The 22,187-nt window shown below is 44.2% G+C and overlaps 1 protein-coding gene across 1 annotated transcript; it reads right to left on the bottom strand.

The window, feature by feature from the left end:
• Positions 1 to 6,040: 6,040 nt before the first annotated feature.
• On the bottom strand, positions 6,041 to 21,398 carry LOC137544688 (myeloperoxidase-like). Its single transcript, XM_068265784.1, has 13 exons — positions 21,319 to 21,398; positions 18,520 to 18,613; positions 17,506 to 17,681; positions 17,220 to 17,340; positions 16,899 to 17,028; positions 16,453 to 16,659; positions 15,173 to 15,494; positions 14,048 to 14,208; positions 11,805 to 12,057; positions 10,742 to 10,912; positions 10,068 to 10,305; positions 9,684 to 9,895; positions 6,041 to 6,119 (listed from the first exon to the last, which is right to left on the bottom strand). The coding sequence occupies exons 1-13, from the start codon at positions 21,392 to 21,394 to the stop codon at positions 6,094 to 6,096; spliced, it is 2,187 nt and encodes a 728-aa protein (XP_068121885.1). The 5' UTR covers positions 21,395 to 21,398; the 3' UTR covers positions 6,041 to 6,093.
• Positions 21,399 to 22,187: the final 789 nt, after the last annotated feature.

The following is a 22,187-nucleotide window of genomic DNA, read 5'->3' on the forward strand; positions in this document are numbered from 1 at the left end:
TGGTCTGAATGGAAGAAAAGGGTCTGGTCCTTAAGAGGGGGGGGGGGGGGGGGGTAAAGCCCGCGGTCCTCAAGTGGTTAAACAAAATTAGGCAGGGGCATAAATTTGGGCAGCACAAAAAAGAAATTAACTCAATACTTAGTAGATGCTCCTTTTGCAGAAATTACAGCCTCTAAACCACTTCCTATAGGTTCCAATGAGAGTCTGGATTCTGGTTGAAGGTATTTTGGACCATTCCTCTTTACAAAACATATATAGTTAATTCAGGATTGATGGCTTCCGAGCATGGAGAGCACTCCTTAACTCGCACCACAGATTTTAAATTATATTCAGGTCTGTGGACTGAGATGGCCATTCCAGAACATTGCACTTGTTCCTGTGCATGAATACCTTAGTGGATTTTGAGCAGTGTTTAGGGTCGTTGTCTTGTTGAAAGATTCAGCCCCGGCGTAGCGTCAGCTTTGTCACCAATTCCTGGGCATTGGTCTCCAGAATCTGCTGATACTGAGTGGAATCCATGCGTCACTCAACTTTGGCAAGATTCCCAGTCCCTGCACTGGCCACACAGCCCCACAACATGATGGAACCACCACCTAATTTTACTGTAGGTAGAAGGTGTTTTTCTTGGAATGCTGTGTTCTTTTTCCTCCATGCATAACTCCCTTGTTATGCCCAAATAACTCAATTTTAGTTTCATCAGTCCACAACACCTTATTCCAAAATGAAGCTGACTTGTCCACAAGCAGCTCTGTTTGTGCTGTGGGAGGAGAAAATGCTTCCTCTGCATCACTCCCACATACAGCATCTCCTTGTGTAAAATGTGCCGAATGGTTGAACGATGCACAGTGACTCCATCTGCAGCAAGAATGTTGTAGGTGTTTGGTGCTGATCTGTGGGTTGACTCTTAGGCCTGGAACCCACTAAAAACCGCAAACGCAAAACGCAACCGCTAGCGTTTTGTCTGAGCGGTTTGCAAGCGGATTCATGCGCGTTTTGGGTTGTGTTTTGCAACATTGTATTTTTTTCCCCAGCGGGTGCCTAGCGTTTTGCGTTTTGCGTTTTTATCCTGATTGGTCCTGTGAATTATTTTTCATTTTGTTACAGTGTGCTGAACCGCAAAACGCTAGCAGAACCGCTCAGTTTAGGTTTTGCTGAGCGTTTCTGCTAGCGTTTCAATACTTTACATTGAAGCGCTAACGCTCCCAAAATGCTGCATGTCCTGCGTTTGCGTTTCTGGGAAACGCAAACGCTCCTGTGGAAGTTGCCCCACCCATTAACATCAGCTGAGCGTTTTGGCAAAACGCTAGCGTATCGCAGCGCTGCCAAAATGCTCAAAAAAACGCTCTTGTGGGTTCCAGCCCTTACTGTTTTTTACCATTCGTCGCTTCTGTTTATCCGAGATTTTTCTTGGTCTGCCACTTTGAGCCTTAACTTGAACTGATCCTGTGGCCTTCCATTACCTGAATAGGTTCCCTAACTGTGGAAACAATGTATAAAGAGTGTGAGTGGGCACTCCAATCTGCAAGGTCAGGTGCTTGATATTGTGGCATAGGCTATGCAGGAAACAAAGTCAACATTTTGAAATAAAATCAGCACACCATTTTTCAAGAAGTCACGCTCATTATTGAGCCATAAAGTCCACAAGAATAGCCGACAATTGTCTGAGTGTGCTGATACATTGGAAAATGTTAACTGTGGAAACAGACAGCTGAAAACCCCCTGAGACAGCTTTCTGTTTCCTTCCCCTAAACCATGATGGTGAACAAATTTGTCTTCAGGTCATTTGAGAGTTGTTTTGAGACCCCCATGTTCAGGCTCGTACTGAGCCGCCGAAGTGCCGATGGTCCCATCGGTGGGCCCCGGCCGCCCTGCCTCCTGGGGGCCCCAATGCTGAAAAGGAGGGGGCTAAGCGGAGGAAGGGGGAAATTGTGCACAGAGTGGCGGGGAGGGGGGGAAGCCCTCCCCCCCCTCATCTAGGGGCAGCCCCTTCCACGCTCCCCCTCCCTCCAAAATTGCAGCCAGCAGCGGCAGCAGAAGTGGGGTTAAGCTTACCAACCGAGAGTCAAATCCATAGCTTTGCGTGCCTCTGGCTGTTCTGGGCTTCTGCACTGACTGTCCAATCATGCTCTCACAGTACTTCCTGTGAGAGAGCGTGATTGGACAGTGCAGTGCAGGAGGCCAGACCAGCCAGCGGCACGCAGAGCTATGGATCTGACTCTCAGATGGTAAGTGATTCCTGCGCTCGCCGCAGCTGCTGGCTGCTATTTTGGACAGAGCGCGTAAGGGGGGGGCCCTAGGTGAGGGAGGGGAAGGAGGCTTCCCCGCCAATCTGTGCCCGGTGACCCCCTTCCAAGCTGGGGGGAACTTGCATTTTGATTGCATTTTGTGGGGGTATCTGCCGCCAACCTGATTGCATTTTGTGGGGGTATCTGCCGCCAACCTGATTGCATTTTGTGAGGGTATCTGCCACCAACCTGATTGCGTTTTGTGGGGGTATCTGCCGCCAACCTGATTGCATTTTGTGGGGGTATCTGCCACCAACCTGATTGCATTTCGTGGGGGTATCTGCCACCAACCTGCTTGCATTTTGTGGGGGTATCTGCCACCAACCTGATTGTATTTCGTGGGGGTATCTGCCGCCAACCTGATTGCATTTCGTGGGGGTATCTGCCGCCAACCTGATTGCATTTTGTGGGGGTATCTGCTGCCAACCTGATTGCATTTTGTGGGGGTATCTGCCGCCAACCTGATTGCATTTTGTGGGGGTATCTGCCACCAACCTGATTGCATTTTGTGGGGGTATCTGCCGCCAACCTGATTGCATTTTGTGGGGGTAACTGGCGACAACCTGATTGCATTTTGTGGGAGTATCTGCGGCCAACCTGATTGCATTTTGTGGGGGTATCTGCCGCCAACCTGATTGTATTTTGTGGGGGTATCTGCCACCAACCTGATTGCGTTTTGTGGGGGTATCTGCCGCCAACCTGATTGCGTTTTGTGGGGGTATCTGCCACCAACCTGATTGCATTTTGTGGGGGTATCTGCCACCAACCTGATTGCGTTTTGTGGGGGTATCTGCCACCAACCTGATTGCATTTTGTGGTGGTATCTGCCACCAACCTGATTGCATTTTGTGGGGGTATCTGCCACCAACCTGATTGCATTTTGTGGGGGTAACTGGCGACAACCTGATTGCATTTTGTGGGAGTATCTGCGGCCAACCTGATTGCATTTTGTGGGGGTATCTGCCGCCAACCTGATTGTATTTTGTGGGGGTATCTGCCACCAACCTGATTGCGTTTTGTGGGGGTATCTGCCGCCAACCTGATTGCGTTTTGTGGGGGTATCTGCCACCAACCTGATTGCATTTTGTGGGGGTATCTGCCACCAACCTGATTGCATTTTGTGGGGGTATCTGCCACCAACCTGATTGCATTTTGTGGGGGTATCTGCCACCAACCTGATTGCATTTTGTGGGGGTATCTGCCGCCAACCTGATTGCATTTCGTGGGGGTATCTGCCGCCAACCTGATTGCATTTTGTAGGGGTATCTGCCGCCAACCTGATTGCATTTTGTGGGGGTATCTGCCGCCAACCTGATTGCATTTTGTGGGGGTATCTGCCACCAACCTGATTGCATTTTGTGGGGGTATCTGCCACCAACCTGATTGCATTTTGTGGGGGTATCTGCCGCCAACCTGATTGCATTTTGTGGGGGTAACTGGCGACAACCTGATTGCATTTTGTGGGGGTATCTGCCACCAACCTGATTGTATTTTGTGGGGGTATCTGCCACCAACCTGATTGCATTTTGTGGGGGTATCTGCCGCCAACCTGATTGCATTTTGTGGGGGTATCTGCCACCAACCTGATTGCATTTCGTGGGGGTATCTGCCGCCAACCTGATTGCATTTTGTGGGGGTATCTGCCGCCAACCTGATTGTATTTCGTGGGGGTAACTGCCGCCAACCTGATTGCATTTTGTGGGGGTATCTGCCGCCAACCTGATTGCATTTTGTGGGGTATCTGCCGCCAACCTGATTACATTTTGTGGGGGTATCTGCTGCCAATCTTATTGCATTTTGTGGGGGGATATCTGCCGCCAATCTGATTTCTTTTTGTTGGAAAATCTGCTGCCATTTGACTACTACCTAATCTCTGTGAATAACACCGCTACTTATTTTGTGTTTTGTTTTTTTTAAGTCTGCCCATGACCCATCATGACCACGCCGATGTTCCAGTGCGTGGTGACCCCAATTTTTTTCTGCTGCGGCGCGCTGCACGCGCCGCATCTGGACATATTCCTATCGGAGACTGTCTTCAGAAGTGCTCACAATCTAATCCCTACCATACAGTCATGCAAGATTTGTAGAGTACATGTGTATGTGAGCCCAAAATGGGGGGGGGAGAGGGGGTGGGCCCCAGGATGAAACTTCCTTGGTAGGCTCTTAGTGTCCCAGTCTGACCCTGCCCATGTTGCTACTCTTCAGATAAAATTAAAAGAGGAGGAAAACTTACAATTGACCCCCTTAAATACTCTTTCTCTTAATTGAATTCACCTGTGTATGTAATTAGTTCTAATGTTTTGGAATCAATAATATGACAACAGTGCCCACATTTATGCACCTGCCCAATTTTATTTAAACAATTATTGCACACTTTCTGTAAATCCAATAAACTTAATTTCACTTCTCAAATATCACTGTGTATGTCTCCTGACCTATATGATATAAGTAACTGACATTTTTTATCGTAACAACCAACGATTTATACAGGAAACTCATGAGCCTTGCTGTCTCTGTGTGTCTCTCTGTGCATGGCTCCCCCTCACACCTCAGTCATAGGAACACACTATTACCCCAATAAGCATAAAGCTGAGAGATGGTCAGATAACTGCTACATTTCTAGCAGCCTCAATAATCTGTGGGCACTATACAAATGTATCTACGACATGAAGCACCTATACATCTTCATATAGAATCTAATGAAGAAATAAAATATAATGCTAAGCACACGATACAAATTTCTGGAAGATTTACCTGCCAGATCGTTTTTTTCCAACACGTCCGATCTGAATTTCGATCGATTTTCCTATGGATTTCTATTGACTTTTATGGAAAGATCAGACATGTTGGAGAAAATCGATCTGGCAGGTAAATCTGTCAGAAAATGGTATCGTATGTACCTAGCATAAGAAACACATTTACAGATCAAACAAAAATAATATGCGGTTATGATGCAAAATACATAAACTAGTTTCTTTTAATACAAAGATATGTTTATTGTCTTGTATATTAAAAAAAGGACACATTCCACAAGATAAAAAGCAAATAAGACAGCACATTGAATATGCCTGTTATCTCCTCAGTGCAGCTCCTGTGCTGAAGTGAAAAGCTAATCAAATGTCATGGCCACACCCTCTACAACGGGTCAACCTTCTGCAAACAAAGCAGAGATCAGAAACTGATATTCCCTGACAGTTAAGGCCTCTTTTCCATGGACTGTTGATAGGCAGTGAAATGACTCTCACAACTGCTCACTGCTGCCTGGTAATTGTTGCTGCCTGGTAACTGCTTGTTGCTGCCTGGCATCTGCTCACTGCTGCCTGGTATCTGCTTGCTGCTGCCTGTTAACTGCTTGCTAAGCACACAGTTCAACAGCCCATGGAAAATAGGCCTTATTCATTCTACTGATATTCTGAGGTGACACACATACAAAGAAGAGAGGGGGAATCAGCTATGGAAAGTGTAACAGTGGGGAAATACTGTGGTGAGCATGTCTATTGCTTCAACACATTAATCATTCATGTCACATGTATGTGAACTGTGCCTTCAGTAAAAATGTGCTTTTATATAACATACATAGGACATTCTCTTCTTATTCCATTAAGCAATAATGCAATTCTCCATGCCATGTTCTCAATACATAAGTACTTAGACTGCTTGGCACATCCCCAGCTATGTAACATGGGTCAGGCTATGGGAAGTATATAGATTTATAATGTTGGTATGTAGTCAGAAATTTATGCAGGTTGCAGGGCTGTGCGGAGGCCGGAGTCACATTATATAATTGCCTTCCTCTTTGTTTCTTCCTTTATTCTTCAGGATCTTCTTCAAACTCTAAAAAGAATGAAATAGTCTGTTATTGTCCACTGAAGTGTAATAAATTCAGACAACAATTATAAGGATCCAGCTTGAAACTGTAGTTTCTGGGAAGACATTTCTGGGAAGATGAAGTAACGTGTTGTGTAGGGCTCTTCTACTAACCCTAACCTATAGAATTCATGGCTCAAAGGAATAAAAAAGTAAAACAATAAAAGCTGAGCGCACTGAGTGGCATCGCTGTCTGCCCAGCGTGTCCATGTTGCTTCATCTGTGACTCATTGCAGGTTTGCACTTGTCTGTCCCCCAATCTCCCTCCCACTAAATCCTTAAAGCGGATCCAAGATGAAAAACTAACTATAACAAGTAACTTGTCTATGGGCTTGATTCACAAAAGAGTGCTAACTGTTAGCACGGCCGTCTTCGCGCGAATTTTCGCATTGCGCGCAATCGCGAATTTTCACGCGAAACGATAACGTTTTCGCGCGCAAACGCGAATTTTACCGTGAAATCGATATTGTGTTCGCGCGAAAATTCGCGTTTGCGCGCAAAACCGTTATCGTTTAGCATGAAAATTCGCGATCGCGCGCAATGCGAAAATTTGCGCGAAAACGGCCGTGCTAACAGTTAGCACTCTTTTGTGAATCAAGCCCTATATATCTTATCTAAAGTTTAGATAGTTTACACAGCATATCTAGCTGCAAACAGCTTCAAAAGTTTATGATTATTTATTCCTGTGATACAATGAGGACAGCCATGTTCTGCTTGTCACATTGTCACAGGCTGAGGGCTGGATATCCCCCCTCCTCCTCCCTCCTCCCCTCTGCCTCTGAAATCAATGGCTAGTAACCTCCTCCTGCCCAGACTGAGCTCCCATAAGCCCTTGCTACAGTGCCAAGGCACAAAAGGAGCTGTGGGCGAGGCTTGTTTAGTTTATAGGGAATTAGAGTATTAAAACAAAACAAAAAAAGGATTTGGCTTGAGGAATGCCCTATAAACTATATGAAAGGAACATAATTATGCAATGAGTAAAAGTTTATCTCGGATCCACTTTAAGTGGAACTAAACTCAGAACTTCCTCTATGCTGTAATAGATTAGCCCCAGCATGGTAACTTTTATCAAAAAATGTATAATACAATGTATGGAAATCCTAAATAAACCTGATATTTAAAGCGAACCTGAACTCAGAACTTCCTCTCTGCTCTAAAAGATAAGCAACAGCATAATAACCTTTAAAGAAAACCATTTACAGGTGATACAAATCCTGCAAAAAAATCTGCACTGTTTCTACTTCATGCTTTAATGGAAGCAGACATATTGTTAACAGCCTGTGCTTTCAAATGAGCTTATCTGCCGTGGCAGTCAAGTGATACAGGGGAGACATAAAATTACAACTTATGATTAGTCACAAATGAGGAGGAATTACACAGGCTAAACTCTCTAAATACATACAGGGTGCATTTCTCTATTTATTCCTTCTGTCCTGTGCAAGAGTCCCAGTTCACTTTAAGGCTAGGTTCACACTTGGTCCGTAAACGTATCCGTGGCTACGTTACGTTTTTCAGCCCAGATCAAAACCGGAGCCACGGATACCAATGTTAAAAATAGCAGCCCTCTTCAGCCAACCAAAAAAACGGATCCGTCTGCGTTCAGGGGGAATCGTTTTAAAAACCTGAACGGATGGTCCGGATTTGCAGCGTTTTCCCGGAGTGCATATGGATATACATGGAGGGGTAGTGAAGGGGAATAGAAAATGGATCCGTTTTTGTGTCACCGCCTGTCGGTGGGGAGGGAGCAGCTATGCTGGTGGGGGGAGCAGCCAGGACAGTAGTAAGCGTGGATGGGGGACCCTCACCTGGGTCCCCAGTCCCTGCTCCCCCTCCAGCTATTTGTGCAAAATTAGTTAAAATGTAATGTATGCGGGGAGCTACCTTCTCTCCACTTCCTCCGCTCGCCGCGTCACTTCCTGCAATGCAGGCTTCCGATATATAGACCATTGTTAACCATTCTGTACTGTTACCTTGACAAAGGGGACCCTGAGGGGCCCCGAAACGATTCGTTGGTTTTCTGGAATGGTGTGTCACGCATATTGAATAAACTGGATTTGGTATCTAAGAGTGTGCGAACCCATTGGAAATTTGTTGTGGACTTTAACACGGTTCAGCACCTCGACTGTGGTGTGCGATCCCATACTCTGTGAATCCGAAATATAGAGGGCGACATTTCAGGAAATCAAACGGTGGAATGCAAGAGAGGAAGGTAAGCGTCCCCGCTCGATGCATACTTTACATTTTAATTAATTTTGCACAAATAGCTGAAGGGGAATGGGGACGGGGGACCCAGGTGAGGGTGGACGACCCCCCTCTCTGCCGACTTCTGACAAACCTCCCAGGCATAGGTTTCAACAGACTGGAAACGTATGCTCCAAACATACATAATAAGTTAAAAACGGAGGACAAATAAATAAATAAATTACCAAACGGGATCCGTTTAACCACTTGCCGACCGCACACTCATAACGTGCGTCGGCAAAGTGGCAGCTGCAGGACCAGCGACGCAGTACTGCGTCGCCAGCTGCAGCCTAATTAATCAGGAAGCAGCCGCTCGTACGAGCGGCTGCTTCCTGTCAAATCACGGCGGGGGGCTCCGTGAATAGCCTGCGAGCCGCCATGTAAACACAAGCGGAAATAATCCGCTTTGTTTACATTTGTACGGCGCTGCTGCGCAGCAGCGCCGTAAGGCAGATCGGCGATCCCCGGCCAATCAGCGGCCGGGGATCGCCGCCATGTGACAGGAGACAGCCTGTCACTGGCTGCACAGGACGGATAGCGTCCTGTGCAGCCCGGCTTACCAGGGGGGGCCAGGTAGGAGAGGGAGGGGGAGGATTTCGCCGCGGAGGGGGGCTTTGAGGTGCCCCCCCCGCCACCCACAGCAGGCAGGAGAGATCAGACCCCCCCAGCACATCATCCCCATAGGGGGGAAAAAAGGGGGGCAATCTGATCTCCCTGCCTGCACCCTGATCTGTGCTGGGGGCTGCAGAGCCCACCCAGCACAGATCCCATCAAACCAGCGCTGGTCCTTAAGGGGGGGTAAAGGGTGGGTCCTCAAGTGGTTAAAATGGATCCGATCTGTCACGGACTAGTGTGGACCTAGCCTAAAGGTGCATACATACGCACTACATCCGGCAACGACAGGTCTTTCAGACCCTCCCGCTGGGCGGACGTTCAGCCGACGGTAGTGCGTGTGTACACGCTGTCGGCAGACTGATAAGGCTTTTTCTGAACGATCCGCTTGGATTCACTTTCCAGGGTCAAGCCTTTGTGTTTACTGTATGAGGAGACAGTCATGGCAGTGCTCCTACAGTTTATTTACAGCTACTGATCAGAACTAATTAGACACTTTGATCTTGCTAAATAAACACAGATATATGTGAAATAAAGACTTTTCATTGTGTGAAGACAGAACAAACCCCAGGGCAGGCATCACTTTTGCTTTCCAAGCACTAGCTAGGCCGGCCCCTCAAATCCCTGGATGAGAAGATCTCTGTATTTGTAAACTTGCTGCTACTCCTAATCTCTTACCAGATCCACTCTTCCTTCTCCTCCAGGGGCTCAAGTCAAGTCTTCTAATCTGAGCGCAGTTTACAAAGTCTTGAGGATAGCTGTTTGCGACAAAGACGTTTCTGGGAACCTCTGTGATCCGTGTGTTGTCGCAGATGATCCGAGACATGGTGACTGCTTCTATTGCCCTTCTCTGAGCGACTGTGAATTCAGAGGGCCTCTCGTAATAAAACCTGTAGAAAAGAGATTGGAGCAACGGTTACCTCTTGGTTACTTCATGGTCAGTATTGCAGATAGCAAATAAAATCGCTTTGTATTGTACAGGCTGACTATCAAAAAGCAATGCAACCCTATTTCTGTGCTGGAACAGATATTGCTATGGCAACAGATTTTTATTATATTTACCTGTCTCCATCACGGGTCCTTTGGAATTGGTTTCCAATTAAACAGGCCAACAGTTCACCCACACGAGCATTGGGCAGCAGGGGTTCGGCAACCCCTCCAAGCCAGATGTCAATGTTTTCAGGTGTTCCGTACAACTGCATCAATTTTTCTGCCAGTGGTTGGTTTCTCAGCACCTGAGCGAGCTGCATCACATTGCGAGGTGCACTAAGACCACAAAATCTTCTCCATGCGTTGTATCCTAGTTTTTTTTTTATTTTGCAGAGAGAGAAAAACTTGTAGTTACAACCACAAGAAAATACAACTTCAACTTTTTAAAATACGTGGGTAGATCACACTTCTGACTGGGAAGACAATTGGTTTTCATGAGGTGTATATTTGGGATGGCCTTTTTTAAACTAGAGTGGAAAGCGCTAGTCACCAATTAAGACATTGTAAACACAGGGCAGAAAAATTACTCTACAAACCAATTCAGTTTAATTTTTCTTCACTATATATGTTGCACAATTGATTTACTGTATATATGTAATAATAGTTATTTCTTACATGACTGTAAATATGTTATTCAATATGATCTTGCAAACAGTCATTTTATTGTTGATGACCAACTTTTCGCCCAGTTAAAAGATTTACAGTCTTAGTTTGCACAGAAATTTTGTGATTGTCTTAGAGTTTACCTGGTAGTCCATGTTCACGGCCTCTCTGCATGTTGATAGCGCCCAGATCAAGGCCAAGACGCTTGAAGAGCTCAAACAAACGATCCCTAAGCTCATCTACCAAAATCTGGTTCTGTCGGTTGAGCTTGGCTTGGTTTGCCATCAGACCTCGAAGAAGAGGGTCCACACCTCCTGAAACACCAGAATATAGAAAGTGACAAATAAGGTTACATCTGTGCTTGGAGAAGAAAGGTTGTATGCTAAGTTGGTAATGATTCTGGTAGCAGACACTGAGACTTGCCATGTAAGACGTCACTCAGCATAATGGTGGACTATGGAAGTGTACACAGCTGTTCCTTGCTGATGAAACCGGAATGCCTCAGGTTTTCTTTCTTTATGTAACAGAACAGTGGTCTTTAAACTAATGCTGGGAATACACCATACAAGAATTTAACAGCAAATTGAATGGTGTATTCCCAGCATTAGGCCTGCGGGCCAAATGTGGCCCCCTGAGCCTTTTTTACTGGCCCACCAAACACAAAATTTATAACTTATAGATGCAGCTCACTGCACCTTTAAATATTGGCGCCTCGCATATAGAATAGCAGTGCTGGTACCACCCATCCACATACTGTAGAAGCCAGCGAGCAGGCATTCACTGGCTTCCAATCCAATTCTGCATCAGGTGACATTGCTGTCCAACTGGACAGCAGGCTGTGACCTTATGGTGGCCACTAATGATCCAATCTTCTTCATCCAATCTTACCATTTCTATGTAATATAAGGTAACTGCATGAAGTATCGATTCAGTATATTCACTCAATTTACCCTTCTACTACATCGATTTGGTAAGATTGGATCATTAGTGGCCACCTTAAGTATGCTTCACTGTCTGGTGCCGCATGACTGAATGGCTGCTGCTGGGAATTCTCCTCCGGGCATGATTGGAAGGGAATCAATACCTAAATTGAATGTTATGTTTTATTTATTTATCATTTTATGTATGTTCCGGCCCCCAGCAGACTGAAGTATGTTGACCCGGCCCTTGACCGAAAAAGTTTGGGACCCCTGAACTAGAACATACCTTCTCTGACAACTCTCCAGGTGTTGAAGAAAGCCAGGTGTAGGGGAATGGGAGGTAGGTCTCGTGATGTCTGGTAACGATCCACTAGTCGATAAATGAATGGCTGAATCATTGTGTGGCCCATACGGAAAACAAGACTGAAGACGTTGGCTGCTCCGGGATTCACAGAGTCATTGTAGGTACGGTAAGGAGGAACTGTTCTGGACATAGCAGAGCCCAGCAGCAGGGGGAGCCAGTCTTTATAGTTTATTTTCTGTAACAAAGCAATATTTAGATTTTTAGTTTAAAGTAACAAAGATATTTCAAGTTTTAGTGGTCTTAAAATGTCTTATAAAGAGGCTGTGATTAGTAATGTAATATGATTGCATGATAAATGTTAGCCCTGTTTCAAAAGACAAGAATGTCAATAATATTCTTTACACTGAAAACTGGCCCCTGACTAGCCTAGATTCCTGTAGTAGGGATGTCCATCTCCAGTCCTCGAGGGCCATATCCATGCCAGTGTTTAGGATGGACGGAGAAATGTGTTCTACTTGATGAACTACACCTTTCCTGATTCAGTCCCATCAATGAATTTGAGCTGTGCCAAAAATGTGTGAGGAGCTTGGCCCTTGAGGATTGAACTTGGATTTGCCTGGTTGCTGAATTACTCATATATAGATTTTGCAGAGGAGTGATAAGGAGTCCAGAGAGACAACTTACAAATGTGGATGGGAGAGGGAGCATTTTTAGCAGCACAGACAGACTACTTTCACGCTGACACACGCTGCAAGCAAACGCAATGTGATTATATTGTTATGTGACATTCATATCGGCGCTTTTGGTGTAATTCATTGGAATAACGCCAGGCGTGCTGTGTGTTACAGAACAAAGTCCACATTTACAGTTGCTGTAAAGCATACTTTTTATGTACTGTATGCTTCATAGCAGGAGTCACATCACACATGTAGTGCACAATGTGAATTTCCCCTAAGTTGCAGTCCTGTTATTAGAGGATGTGCAGTGCAATACCCCAGTGTGAAACTAGCCTAAATCGTGCATGGAGTATTTAATTTTCTAAACAGCATCTGCCACTTACTTCAGACACTAAAGGTTTATCTGGTTTATTTTTTGACAGTGAAAATGTTTACACTAGAGGCACAGATTGCCCATCAAGTTCATGGTGAACCAGAACTCTTAGGAGTGTGGAAGGGGCTGAAAGTTAGCCCTCTTACTAAAATCACTACTATGCAAACCAGGAATTTGCCTTCTTAAAACACAAGGGGCTTGATTCACAAAACGGTGCTAACTGTTAGCACGCTGTTAAAAGTGCTTTGTGCGAAATTTCACGTGATAACGTTTTTAAATTTGCGCTTTAACGTGAATTTTTCGCGCGTTAACGGTCATGTTCGCATGATAAATTCACGTTATCGTGCGAACGTGAACGTTAACGTTCGAAAAGTTCACATTAACGTACGGCCGCAAATTTTTGCGTGTGAAAACCAGTTTTTCACACAAAAACGCGCGAAAAGTGGTGCTAACAGCCGTGCTACCAGTTAGCACCATTTTGTGAATCAAGCCCAAGGTATTTGCCATTATTCAGGTTGGAGCATTCCAGCAGCTCTGGAGGCGTGTTTAGCTTTCAGGGACAACAAAGGGACAATTTGCATATCCTACAGTGATTCATTGTGGGAGACCTCAGATGCTCACTCCAACCTGAAAAATCACAATTATATTCTGTTCGAAGGAGGCAAATTTTGGTTTAACGCTAGAGGGTCACAGAAAGTTAATAATAATTCCTTTTTTGTATAGCGCTTTTCTCCCGTCGGACTCAAAGCGCTTGCGAGGCAGCCACTAGAGCGCACTCAGTAGGCAGTAGCAGTGTTAGGGAATCTCGCCCAAAGAACTCCTTACTGAATAGGTGCTGGCTTACTGAATAGGAAGAGCTGAGATTTGAACCCAGGTCTCCTGTATCAATATGCTAATTTTCCTCTATGACATTGTAACGCATTTCTAGTATTGAGTTGCTTTGTTAGATTGCTGCTGATTCAGCTCCCCATAAAGATGGGTAACATACAATATATTATTATTATTATTATTATTAAGTATTTATACACGGTAGCGCCGACCTCTTCCGTAGCATTGTACAGAGTATATTGTCTTGTCCTATAACATATATCTGCCCCAGCACATGTAACTGGTGACAGCTGTCCCTTGTGTACCGCATGTGGGCTTCTGTATGTGAAGCAAATACAACTCCTCACCTGTGTAATGGCCCCAATGATCTTCCTGGTTTCTTGGAAGAGAGTTTCTCCTGACCAGGTTGGATTTAGGCGGCACAGCTCAGTGGCGATGCGGTTATGTTCTCTCACAAAGATGGTGTGAAACGCAGTCAGACCAGGCTGCTCACTGACTCGCCCGTCCCCTAAAGAATATTACATAGGATGGGGGTTCATGACTGTGTTACATGTTATCACATACTTACTTGTACTGCTACAGTGCCGTGAATTCGATAAAATAGCGCATATACTATACACATTATACTGAGGAAACCACTTCCTGCAATAACTGTAAGAAAATCTGACATTAGATAAACTCTAAAATAAAGTTTATTAAAGGTGAGAAAATAAATACTCAAAATGAGAGAGACTGAGACTGTGAGAAAGGGAGATACAGGCAGGCCTGAGGGAAAGAGACAGGAATTAACAAGCTGGGACATCATTGCATTCCAGCGGTTCTGGAGGAGTAGTAAGCTTACAGGGACAAAAAGGATGATTTGCATATTCAACAGTGATGCATTGTGGGAGACATCATATGCTCATGCCAACCTGAATTATAGAAAATACTTTCTGTTTTAGGCCTCTTGCACACTGCATGCGATTCCGATTCAGATTCAGATTCCGCTTTTTAATCAGTTTTTACATCCGATTCAGATTCAGATTTTCAGTGTGCAGGGAGCAAACTGCAAATCAGAATCTGAATCGGATGTAAAAACTGATTAAAAAGCGGAATCTGAATCGGAATCGCGTGCAGTGTGCAAGAGGCCTTAAGAAGGCAAACTTTTGTTTTGCAGAAAAAGAGAGAGAAGGAGAGGGAGTAAAAAAACTGAATGAGGGTTAGGAGATTTGTTGGCGCTAGTCTAGTTTAGGGTTCCCAGCTGGAAACCACACACGAAACAGATCTTCAATCACAGCACCCTCAAAAGTACCAAGCCTTGTGAATAGTGTGGGCGTAGTTTTCTACAACCTATCTGAAACCTAAAAATTTCAGTGGGTGCTGTCCACCCAGTCATGTTAGTGGGATTTCCCTATGAGATTTCCTGCTGGGTCTCTTAAACTAGACTAGGTCTGATTTGTTTTACATATATCTAAGCTGAACATTTTGCTTACCTGCCAAGAAACATGGTAGGCCTGAGGTCCTGTTAGTCTGACGACAGAAGTCCTCTTCAGCACCAGCTGTGTTGAAGGGTAGATATGCCAGCCCATTGTCAGAAAACCTGTCATTTACAGCCATTAGACCAAGTTGATTGTTCCTGTTGCGAAGTCTGTTTGCCAATTCATTGGTGCTGCCATACACTTGACTGGCATCAATGTATGAAGTGAGGACATTGACTTGTTCCCGTACAGGGGACCCGGGCACTTGAGCCGGGGAAGATCGGAAGAGAGGAATGCAGTCAGTGCGGTTTCTTATTCGGGGGTCATTTGGAGGGATCTGTGAAATTTAGGGACATATATAGCAGTTTTGTTAGATATTTTCTTGCATTATTATTTTAAATTTGGATATTTATTTCCATCAGGAAATGAATACATATTAACATTTATTAGTTACCACGTGCAGCTAGAAGAGTGCTACTATAGCAAGGACATTTTAGGTTCTACATGGGCAAAGATATATACAAACAGTTTTGTGAAATTAGTTAGGCACTGAGTTACATTACTTTGTTATTAGGACTGATCAATATATTACCTTTTTTCTTGTTTCATTCATAAAACTGAACAAAAACGGTGCACACTATACACACACTGGAATCAATATCTGATAGATTTTTCTTATAGATGATGTGCTTTCAATCAAACTGCTCAGGAAGTTTTGACATTTCCAATTGATTAAATAAAAGAATCAACTCTATTGCTCGATCAAACACCATAATCGGTCAGTGTATGGCCACCTTAAGATAAATAAATAGCTAGTGCAAGAAGTCACGGCTTCTCTTTTGAGATGATGAAGTCAATTGATATAATGAAATGTAATAGCTGGTTTGTTATGGAAAGGAGGAGACCATGTTCTGTGCCAGCACATATTAGGACAACAGTGCTATATTGCCAGTCCAGAAACTTTGTTTATGTTTGATTTTTTCTTATTGTACATTTAGAGTTCTGTGGGTGATCTACTTTTCCATTGGGGCTGGTTTAGAGAGGCGCCTGAATCTGCAGCATGCAGCTGCCCGGAGTCGGGGTCAAATGCTTTTGTGCCAGTGGGCTGAAAAACATTTGGCAACCTTCCTCAACACTCCCTGTCGGCTCGAAAAAAATCAGCCTGCCAGCTCCGATCATACAAAAGGTTTAGTGAATCACCCCTAGAATGTCTACACAGCTTACATGGCAGTTATGGCATGATGTTCACTTATTATATCTTCTAACAGAGTAAAAGACTTTGAATAGTAAGTTACCCGCAGAGGGAAGCATGGCAGCTCGCGGGCACAGCTGTGGTCACAATCGATGCCTGTGAGGAAGGTGGCTCTTGAGGGAGTCTCTGGTGCCAGATCAAGATCATGATCAATCCATTGGCCCCACTGCATGAACATGAGGGACCTCTGCCTGTCCAGAGTTTGCTGACTTTGCGGAAAGCGAATAATCTCATTGGATACAGTTCGTGCCTGCAGAATTCAACAAATAGGAAACGTTAAGTAGGTGATAGATGGTTAACATTCAGCAGAGTCAACATGTTGCATAAATATTTCCAGGGCATATAAATGAGTCAGTCTATTGTCCCTCAACTTACTTTAAACATTGAGAAACTCAAGCTATTACTACCTGAAATATTCATTTTGAGTCATGTTTTTTGTGTTTTCAAGACACTAATGTATGCATTTTTTAAAATAAAAAGTATAATCACCAGAGGGAGAACAAAGCCATTGACTGGTCGATTTTCTGTCCATCCTAGAGGTAAGGATCTTCCGTCTTCATACTGGGCTCTTAGCAATCGTGTATAGGGTCTGTTGGAAACACCAAAGTCGGGGAATCGTCTGGAAAACAAAGAATCAGGGTTATCATAAGTTTCACAAACCATCTACTTGTATACAAAGCTTAAGTGATATGTGTTAAGTTGCTGAAAACAGGTTTTTCTAATAGACTCAAGTTTACATTCACACCATATCAGTGTTTTCATTGGTCAGCGGTGTGGTGTTGTCATTGTAAGTAAGAATCCATTTCCCACCTGTTGTTGCATTCTCCAGTAAACGTACGGTATGGACTATTTGGACAGTTCTTTGGGAGGAGCAGAAAAGCATAACCAGAAGCCTTGTGCAGCATGTCCAGCTGGCTCACCGTCAACAAGTCTGTTGGACAAAATAATTATTACAACAGGCAATACAAGTCTAACTGTCACCAATTTCACATTTACATAAGTAGCCAAAGTTCCAGGGCTTCAGAATTTCCAGGACTAACTGCAAAGTACTATTAGCAATAAATACTGATTATCTCCTTAGCTTTACTTGCGGTACCTGAAATATTGAAGGGTCTGCTGTAGATGCTGCGCACTTTCTCAGTCAGAAGCTCGATGGTGGTCTCTATGTAGTCAGCTGCTCGGATGTGGTTTCGGCTTGAGGCAACAGGTTGCTTGAAGAATGACATGACCTCAGAAGGAGTAATGATGCGCTGTCTGAGTCTCTCCTTAAGGCTGAAATCATGGAATATGTGCTAATTAGCATTACTGTGTTGTTCTTATTATGTTTAAAGGGACTGTAATTCTAAGTGCATGTACATTTTCTAAATAACAAACCTTGATCAACTAGTTCACTAAAGTCCCCCCAGACTACCAGTTATTGCAATTAATGTTTGAGCATTTTTTTCCTTGGTAATGATCTGGATTGAGAGTTTAAAACTATGTAACTGAGCTGAAAGTAACTGTGCAGCATAACGCTTTGATGTAAGTAATGTTTTCTGGGTTCTAACACAGTAGAAGTGGTTCTGTGTGATTCTGTATGGCGACTGCATTGATTGTAAGCAGCAGAATGCTGTTTCCTTACTGTAAAGCTCTGTCTGTACTGGATATGACATTGTCACATAGCATGGCTCCTTCCAGTGGTTGCTATACTGTGAGCTGCAGGAAGTAAGGGGGAGTGATTTTTACACAGATTAAATTATCTTGGGATAAAGGCAAGCTGGACAATCATACTGCCATTACAGAGATGGGAGAGAAGTTTTTTCCTTGTATGTTATTCCAAAATGTAATTCCACTTTACATTTTCTAATGGTGTCTCTACATTTTCTGCTTTTTAAACAGTGACATGTAATTTGTTCCAGATGAAGCCCAGGCATTCTAACTCATTCAAATAGCACTTGTAACTTTGGAGCATTACACTTTTGCATTTGTTACTCTTCAATCATTTTGAAATAGAAATAGTATTGCTGTTCAGTGCCAAATCCAATGACACAGTGCTGAGTTTTGAAATTAATTACTTTTATATGAAATACCAGTATGTACAAAACATATGTAGAGACAGGAGGAAGCTTACAGGTCACGGGTGTGTTTATAGGCACCATCGACAATCTTCTTTGCATGTTGGAGACTATTGAGGATTAAGTTGTTGTCCAATTCTTCAACTCCATCTAGACAAAAAACACAGACATGCGTGTAATGATAATAATAAGGTTTAGAAACAATGTCAGTATACACTGGTCAGGAAGTCGTACAACATGAATTATCACAAATACTTTCTGTTTTAAGAAAGCAAACTGTTGTTTTCCATAGCATTTTAGTAAGAGGGCTTTTTGGACCATTGTAGCCCCTCACACACTCCAATGAGTTCTGGTTCACCATGAGCTTGCTGGTTAGTCTGTACAGCCAATGAGAAAACACATTTTACTGTTCTGATGGTTAATACTGTTACAGAGTGACATCTTATAGTCACTGTGGGTTACTCTGCCCATCATCATTATGGCTAGCACTCTTTTTTTCTCTGTAGAGTTAAATACAGTAGCAAAATAACAGGGGCCACAGAGGCTGCTACAGCACAAGGGGCCGTGGACCACAGGGCCCATTAAGGCCTTACTTCAGCTGCTGTCTTAGTCCTTTACTGATACTATAGTGATAATGATCATATCTATAGGCTATGCATAGTTGTAATCATTAAGAAATTATAACCTCTCCCCAGCGTAAACCTTTCACGCTGCATCGGTTCCGGGAAAGGAGGTTTTGTTGTTCCATATCACATTAAGCTTATATAATACAAAAACCGTTAGGCCTAGCAACCAAAATGGAGACAAGCGTGCTTAAAGAGAATCTGTATTGTTAAAATCGCACAAAAGTAAACATACCAGTGCGTTAGGGGACATCTCCTATTACCCTCTGTCACAATTTTGCTGCTCCTCGCCGCATTAAAAGTAGTTAAAAAACGTTTTAAAAAGTTTGTTTGTAAACAAACAAAATGGTCACCAAAACAGGAAGTAGGTTGATGTACAGTATGTCCACACAGAGAAAATACATCCATACACAAGCAGGCTGTATACAGCCTTCCTTTTGAATCTCAAGAGATCATTTGTGTGTTTCTTTCCCCCTGCAGCTATCTTCCACTGAAGTGTCAGGCTGTTTCTTCCTGCAGAGTGCAGACAGCTCTGCCTGTATGTAATTCCTCAGTATGTGAAAGCCCAGCCAGCTCAGAGGAGGATTTATCCAGCTTGTAAAAGATAAGAGAGAAGAGAGAAGCTGCTCTAATCTAAATAACACACAGGCAGTGTGCAGAGAGGGGCCTGGAGGGGGGAGATGCATCACAGAACCACAACACTGAAGAACTTGGCAGCCTTCCAGACACAGGTCGACAAGTCTGACAAGAGAGAGATAAGTTGATTTATTACAGAGACGGTGATAGTAGAACGTGCTGCAGTAAGCCAGAACACAATAGAATAGCTTTTGGAACTTGTAGGATGATAAAAAACAGGATGCAATTTTTGTTACGGAGTCTCTTTAACCACTTGCCGACCGCACGCTTATACCGTGCGTCGGCAAAGTGGCAGCTGCAGGACCAGCGACGCAGTACTGCGTCGCCAGCTGCAGGCTGATTAATCAGGAAGCAGCCGCTCGTGCGAGCGGCTGCTTCCTGTCAATTCACGGCGGGGGGCTCCGTGAACAGCCTGCAGGCCGCCGATGGCGGCTCGCAGGCTAAATGTAAACACAAGCGGAAATAATCCGCTTTGTTTACATTGTACGGCGCTGCTGCGCAGCAGCGCCGTAAGGCAGATCGGCGATCCCCGGCCAATCAGCGGCCGGGGATCGCCGCCATGTGAGAGGAGACAGCCTATCACTGGCTGCACAGGACGGATAGCGTCCTGTGCAGCCCGGCTTACCAGGGGGGGCCAGGTAGGAGAGGGAGGGGGAGGATTTCGCCGCGGAGGGGGGCTTTGAGGTGCCCCCCCCCCCCGCAACACCCGGCAGGCAGGAGCGATCAGACCCCCCCAGCACATCATCCCCCTAGTGGGGAAAAAAGGGGGGCGATCTGGTCGCTCTGCCTGCACGCTGATCTGTGCTGGGGGCTGCAGAGCCCACCCAGCACAGATCAGCTACAACAGCGCTGGTCCTTAAGGGGGGGTAAAGGGTGGGTCCTCAAGTGGTTAAAGTAGCTTTTTATTGAAAAACATGCAATTAAAATCACATGTCAGGAATAAGCCTCCACCCCATGTTTGCATATTTTTCAATAAAGAGCTACTTTTCTTCTAAGCGGTGCTGCTGCTATTTACTTTTTATTAAGCTTATATATAAGGGGGTGAAGGGTCCAGCATCACTCAGCAGCACCTCCATGGTCGTTCTGTACCTGCAACTGGAAGGATTCCCTACCTTTAAGGTCTTATTACTACCACCACTTATCGTAAGCCGTGTAGTGGCAATTCCACTTTATTGGCAACTATCTGTCATCCGGGGCATACGATTTGTGGGATCCCCACAGGAGAGCTCTCCAGAGCAGTCAGAAATTGCACTAGTGGTGAACGTCTACTGGGGGAAATGGAGAAAATAAAGGAGAGACTTTTGCAGCGGGATTACCCTAAATGGGCAATAGAAAAATCTAAAAAACAAGTTTTGGCTAAGGACAGGAATGAATTTTTGAGAGGTCAAGAGCCACCCGGAAAAAGCCAGGGAGGAGGTTTTCTCATTTTTCCACTGCATTTACTGAGGAATTTTAGATCATAATGGACATTGTGAAGACTCACCTTTCGGTTCTATATGTCCAGTTAATATGTATTTATATTGTGAACCTTGTATTACATCACAAACACAGCACAGTCAGCCTAGATGACATTTTAACAAAGAGAAAATGACTTACCATAAAATGATGCTGTACCGATCTGCACCAATCCAAAGACCAGAAGAAGCGAAATACAGACACGGAGGACGGCCATATTCCAGCACCTACAAGAAACCAGGATTTACTATCTGTTTATAAATGTGCTCTACTTGTCTCTGATGCGGGATGGAGAATATTGCACATCAGTACATGATGGTTTGCAATATACTGTATGTCGGCAGCAGTACACAGCAGTTTAGGGAATAATAGTATGTGGCAGATGTCTCACCTTCTCTGTCCTGGATCTGCTGCTCTTAGGAGTGGTCTTCTGTATTTATAAGGGGTTATCTATGGGGGGTGTCAGTGAGGAAGTCAGAGTAGGATAGGGCAGGATGAGCCAAGAGGACAACACTAATTAAGCAATGCAATCTCACATCGCTAAAGCCTATTGCTGCATCTTCTGTTTTAGGAAGTGTGACATAACCATTGTTGAAAACTGTTCAGGTGATAAAAGCTCATTTACTAAGAGAGTATGACAACACACTTGTAATTACTATGAGCTCTTTGCTGCTTATGGATTGCATTAGCACCATAGCATGTGTACACAGTGTTTCTTTTTTCTACGATATCCCGGCTTCTTAAATTCTGGGAAGTTATCGGTAACACTGCGTATCAAGAAAATAATCACTCTCCAAAAACAGAAAAAAGCATTTTTAATCTCAATATTCCTCTAATCTAACTAAAAACAGCTGAGTTCCCAGGTTTACATTTAAGGCAAAAAACTAAACAGACTCGCTTTATAACTTTTCCACTCACTAAAGGTAGCCATACAGCTGATACATTGATTCTGAATTAACCAACAAAGTGATCAACTTTATTAAGCGATCGACTTCAGTCTAGTTGATCAA

Source organism: Hyperolius riggenbachi, chromosome 2, assembly GCF_040937935.1.
Source record: "Hyperolius riggenbachi isolate aHypRig1 chromosome 2, aHypRig1.pri, whole genome shotgun sequence".
Lineage (NCBI taxonomy): Eukaryota > Metazoa > Chordata > Amphibia > Anura > Hyperoliidae > Hyperolius > Hyperolius riggenbachi.

What these genes read in the sequence shown, in the direction of transcription:
- LOC137544688 (XM_068265784.1), bottom strand. Translation starts at nt 21,394, where the DNA reads ATGGCCGTCCTCCGTGTCTGTATTTCGCTTCTTCTGGTCTTTGGATTG. An exon ending in CAGACCCTTCAATATTTCAG is followed by an intron (nt 17,341 to 17,505) that starts GTACCGCAAGTA and finishes TTTGTCCAACAG; the next exon opens with ACTTGTTGACGGTGAGCCAG. An exon ending in TGCCATGCTTCCCTCTGCGG is followed by an intron (nt 15,495 to 16,452) that starts GTAACTTACTAT and finishes TAAATTTCACAG; the next exon opens with ATCCCTCCAAATGACCCCCG.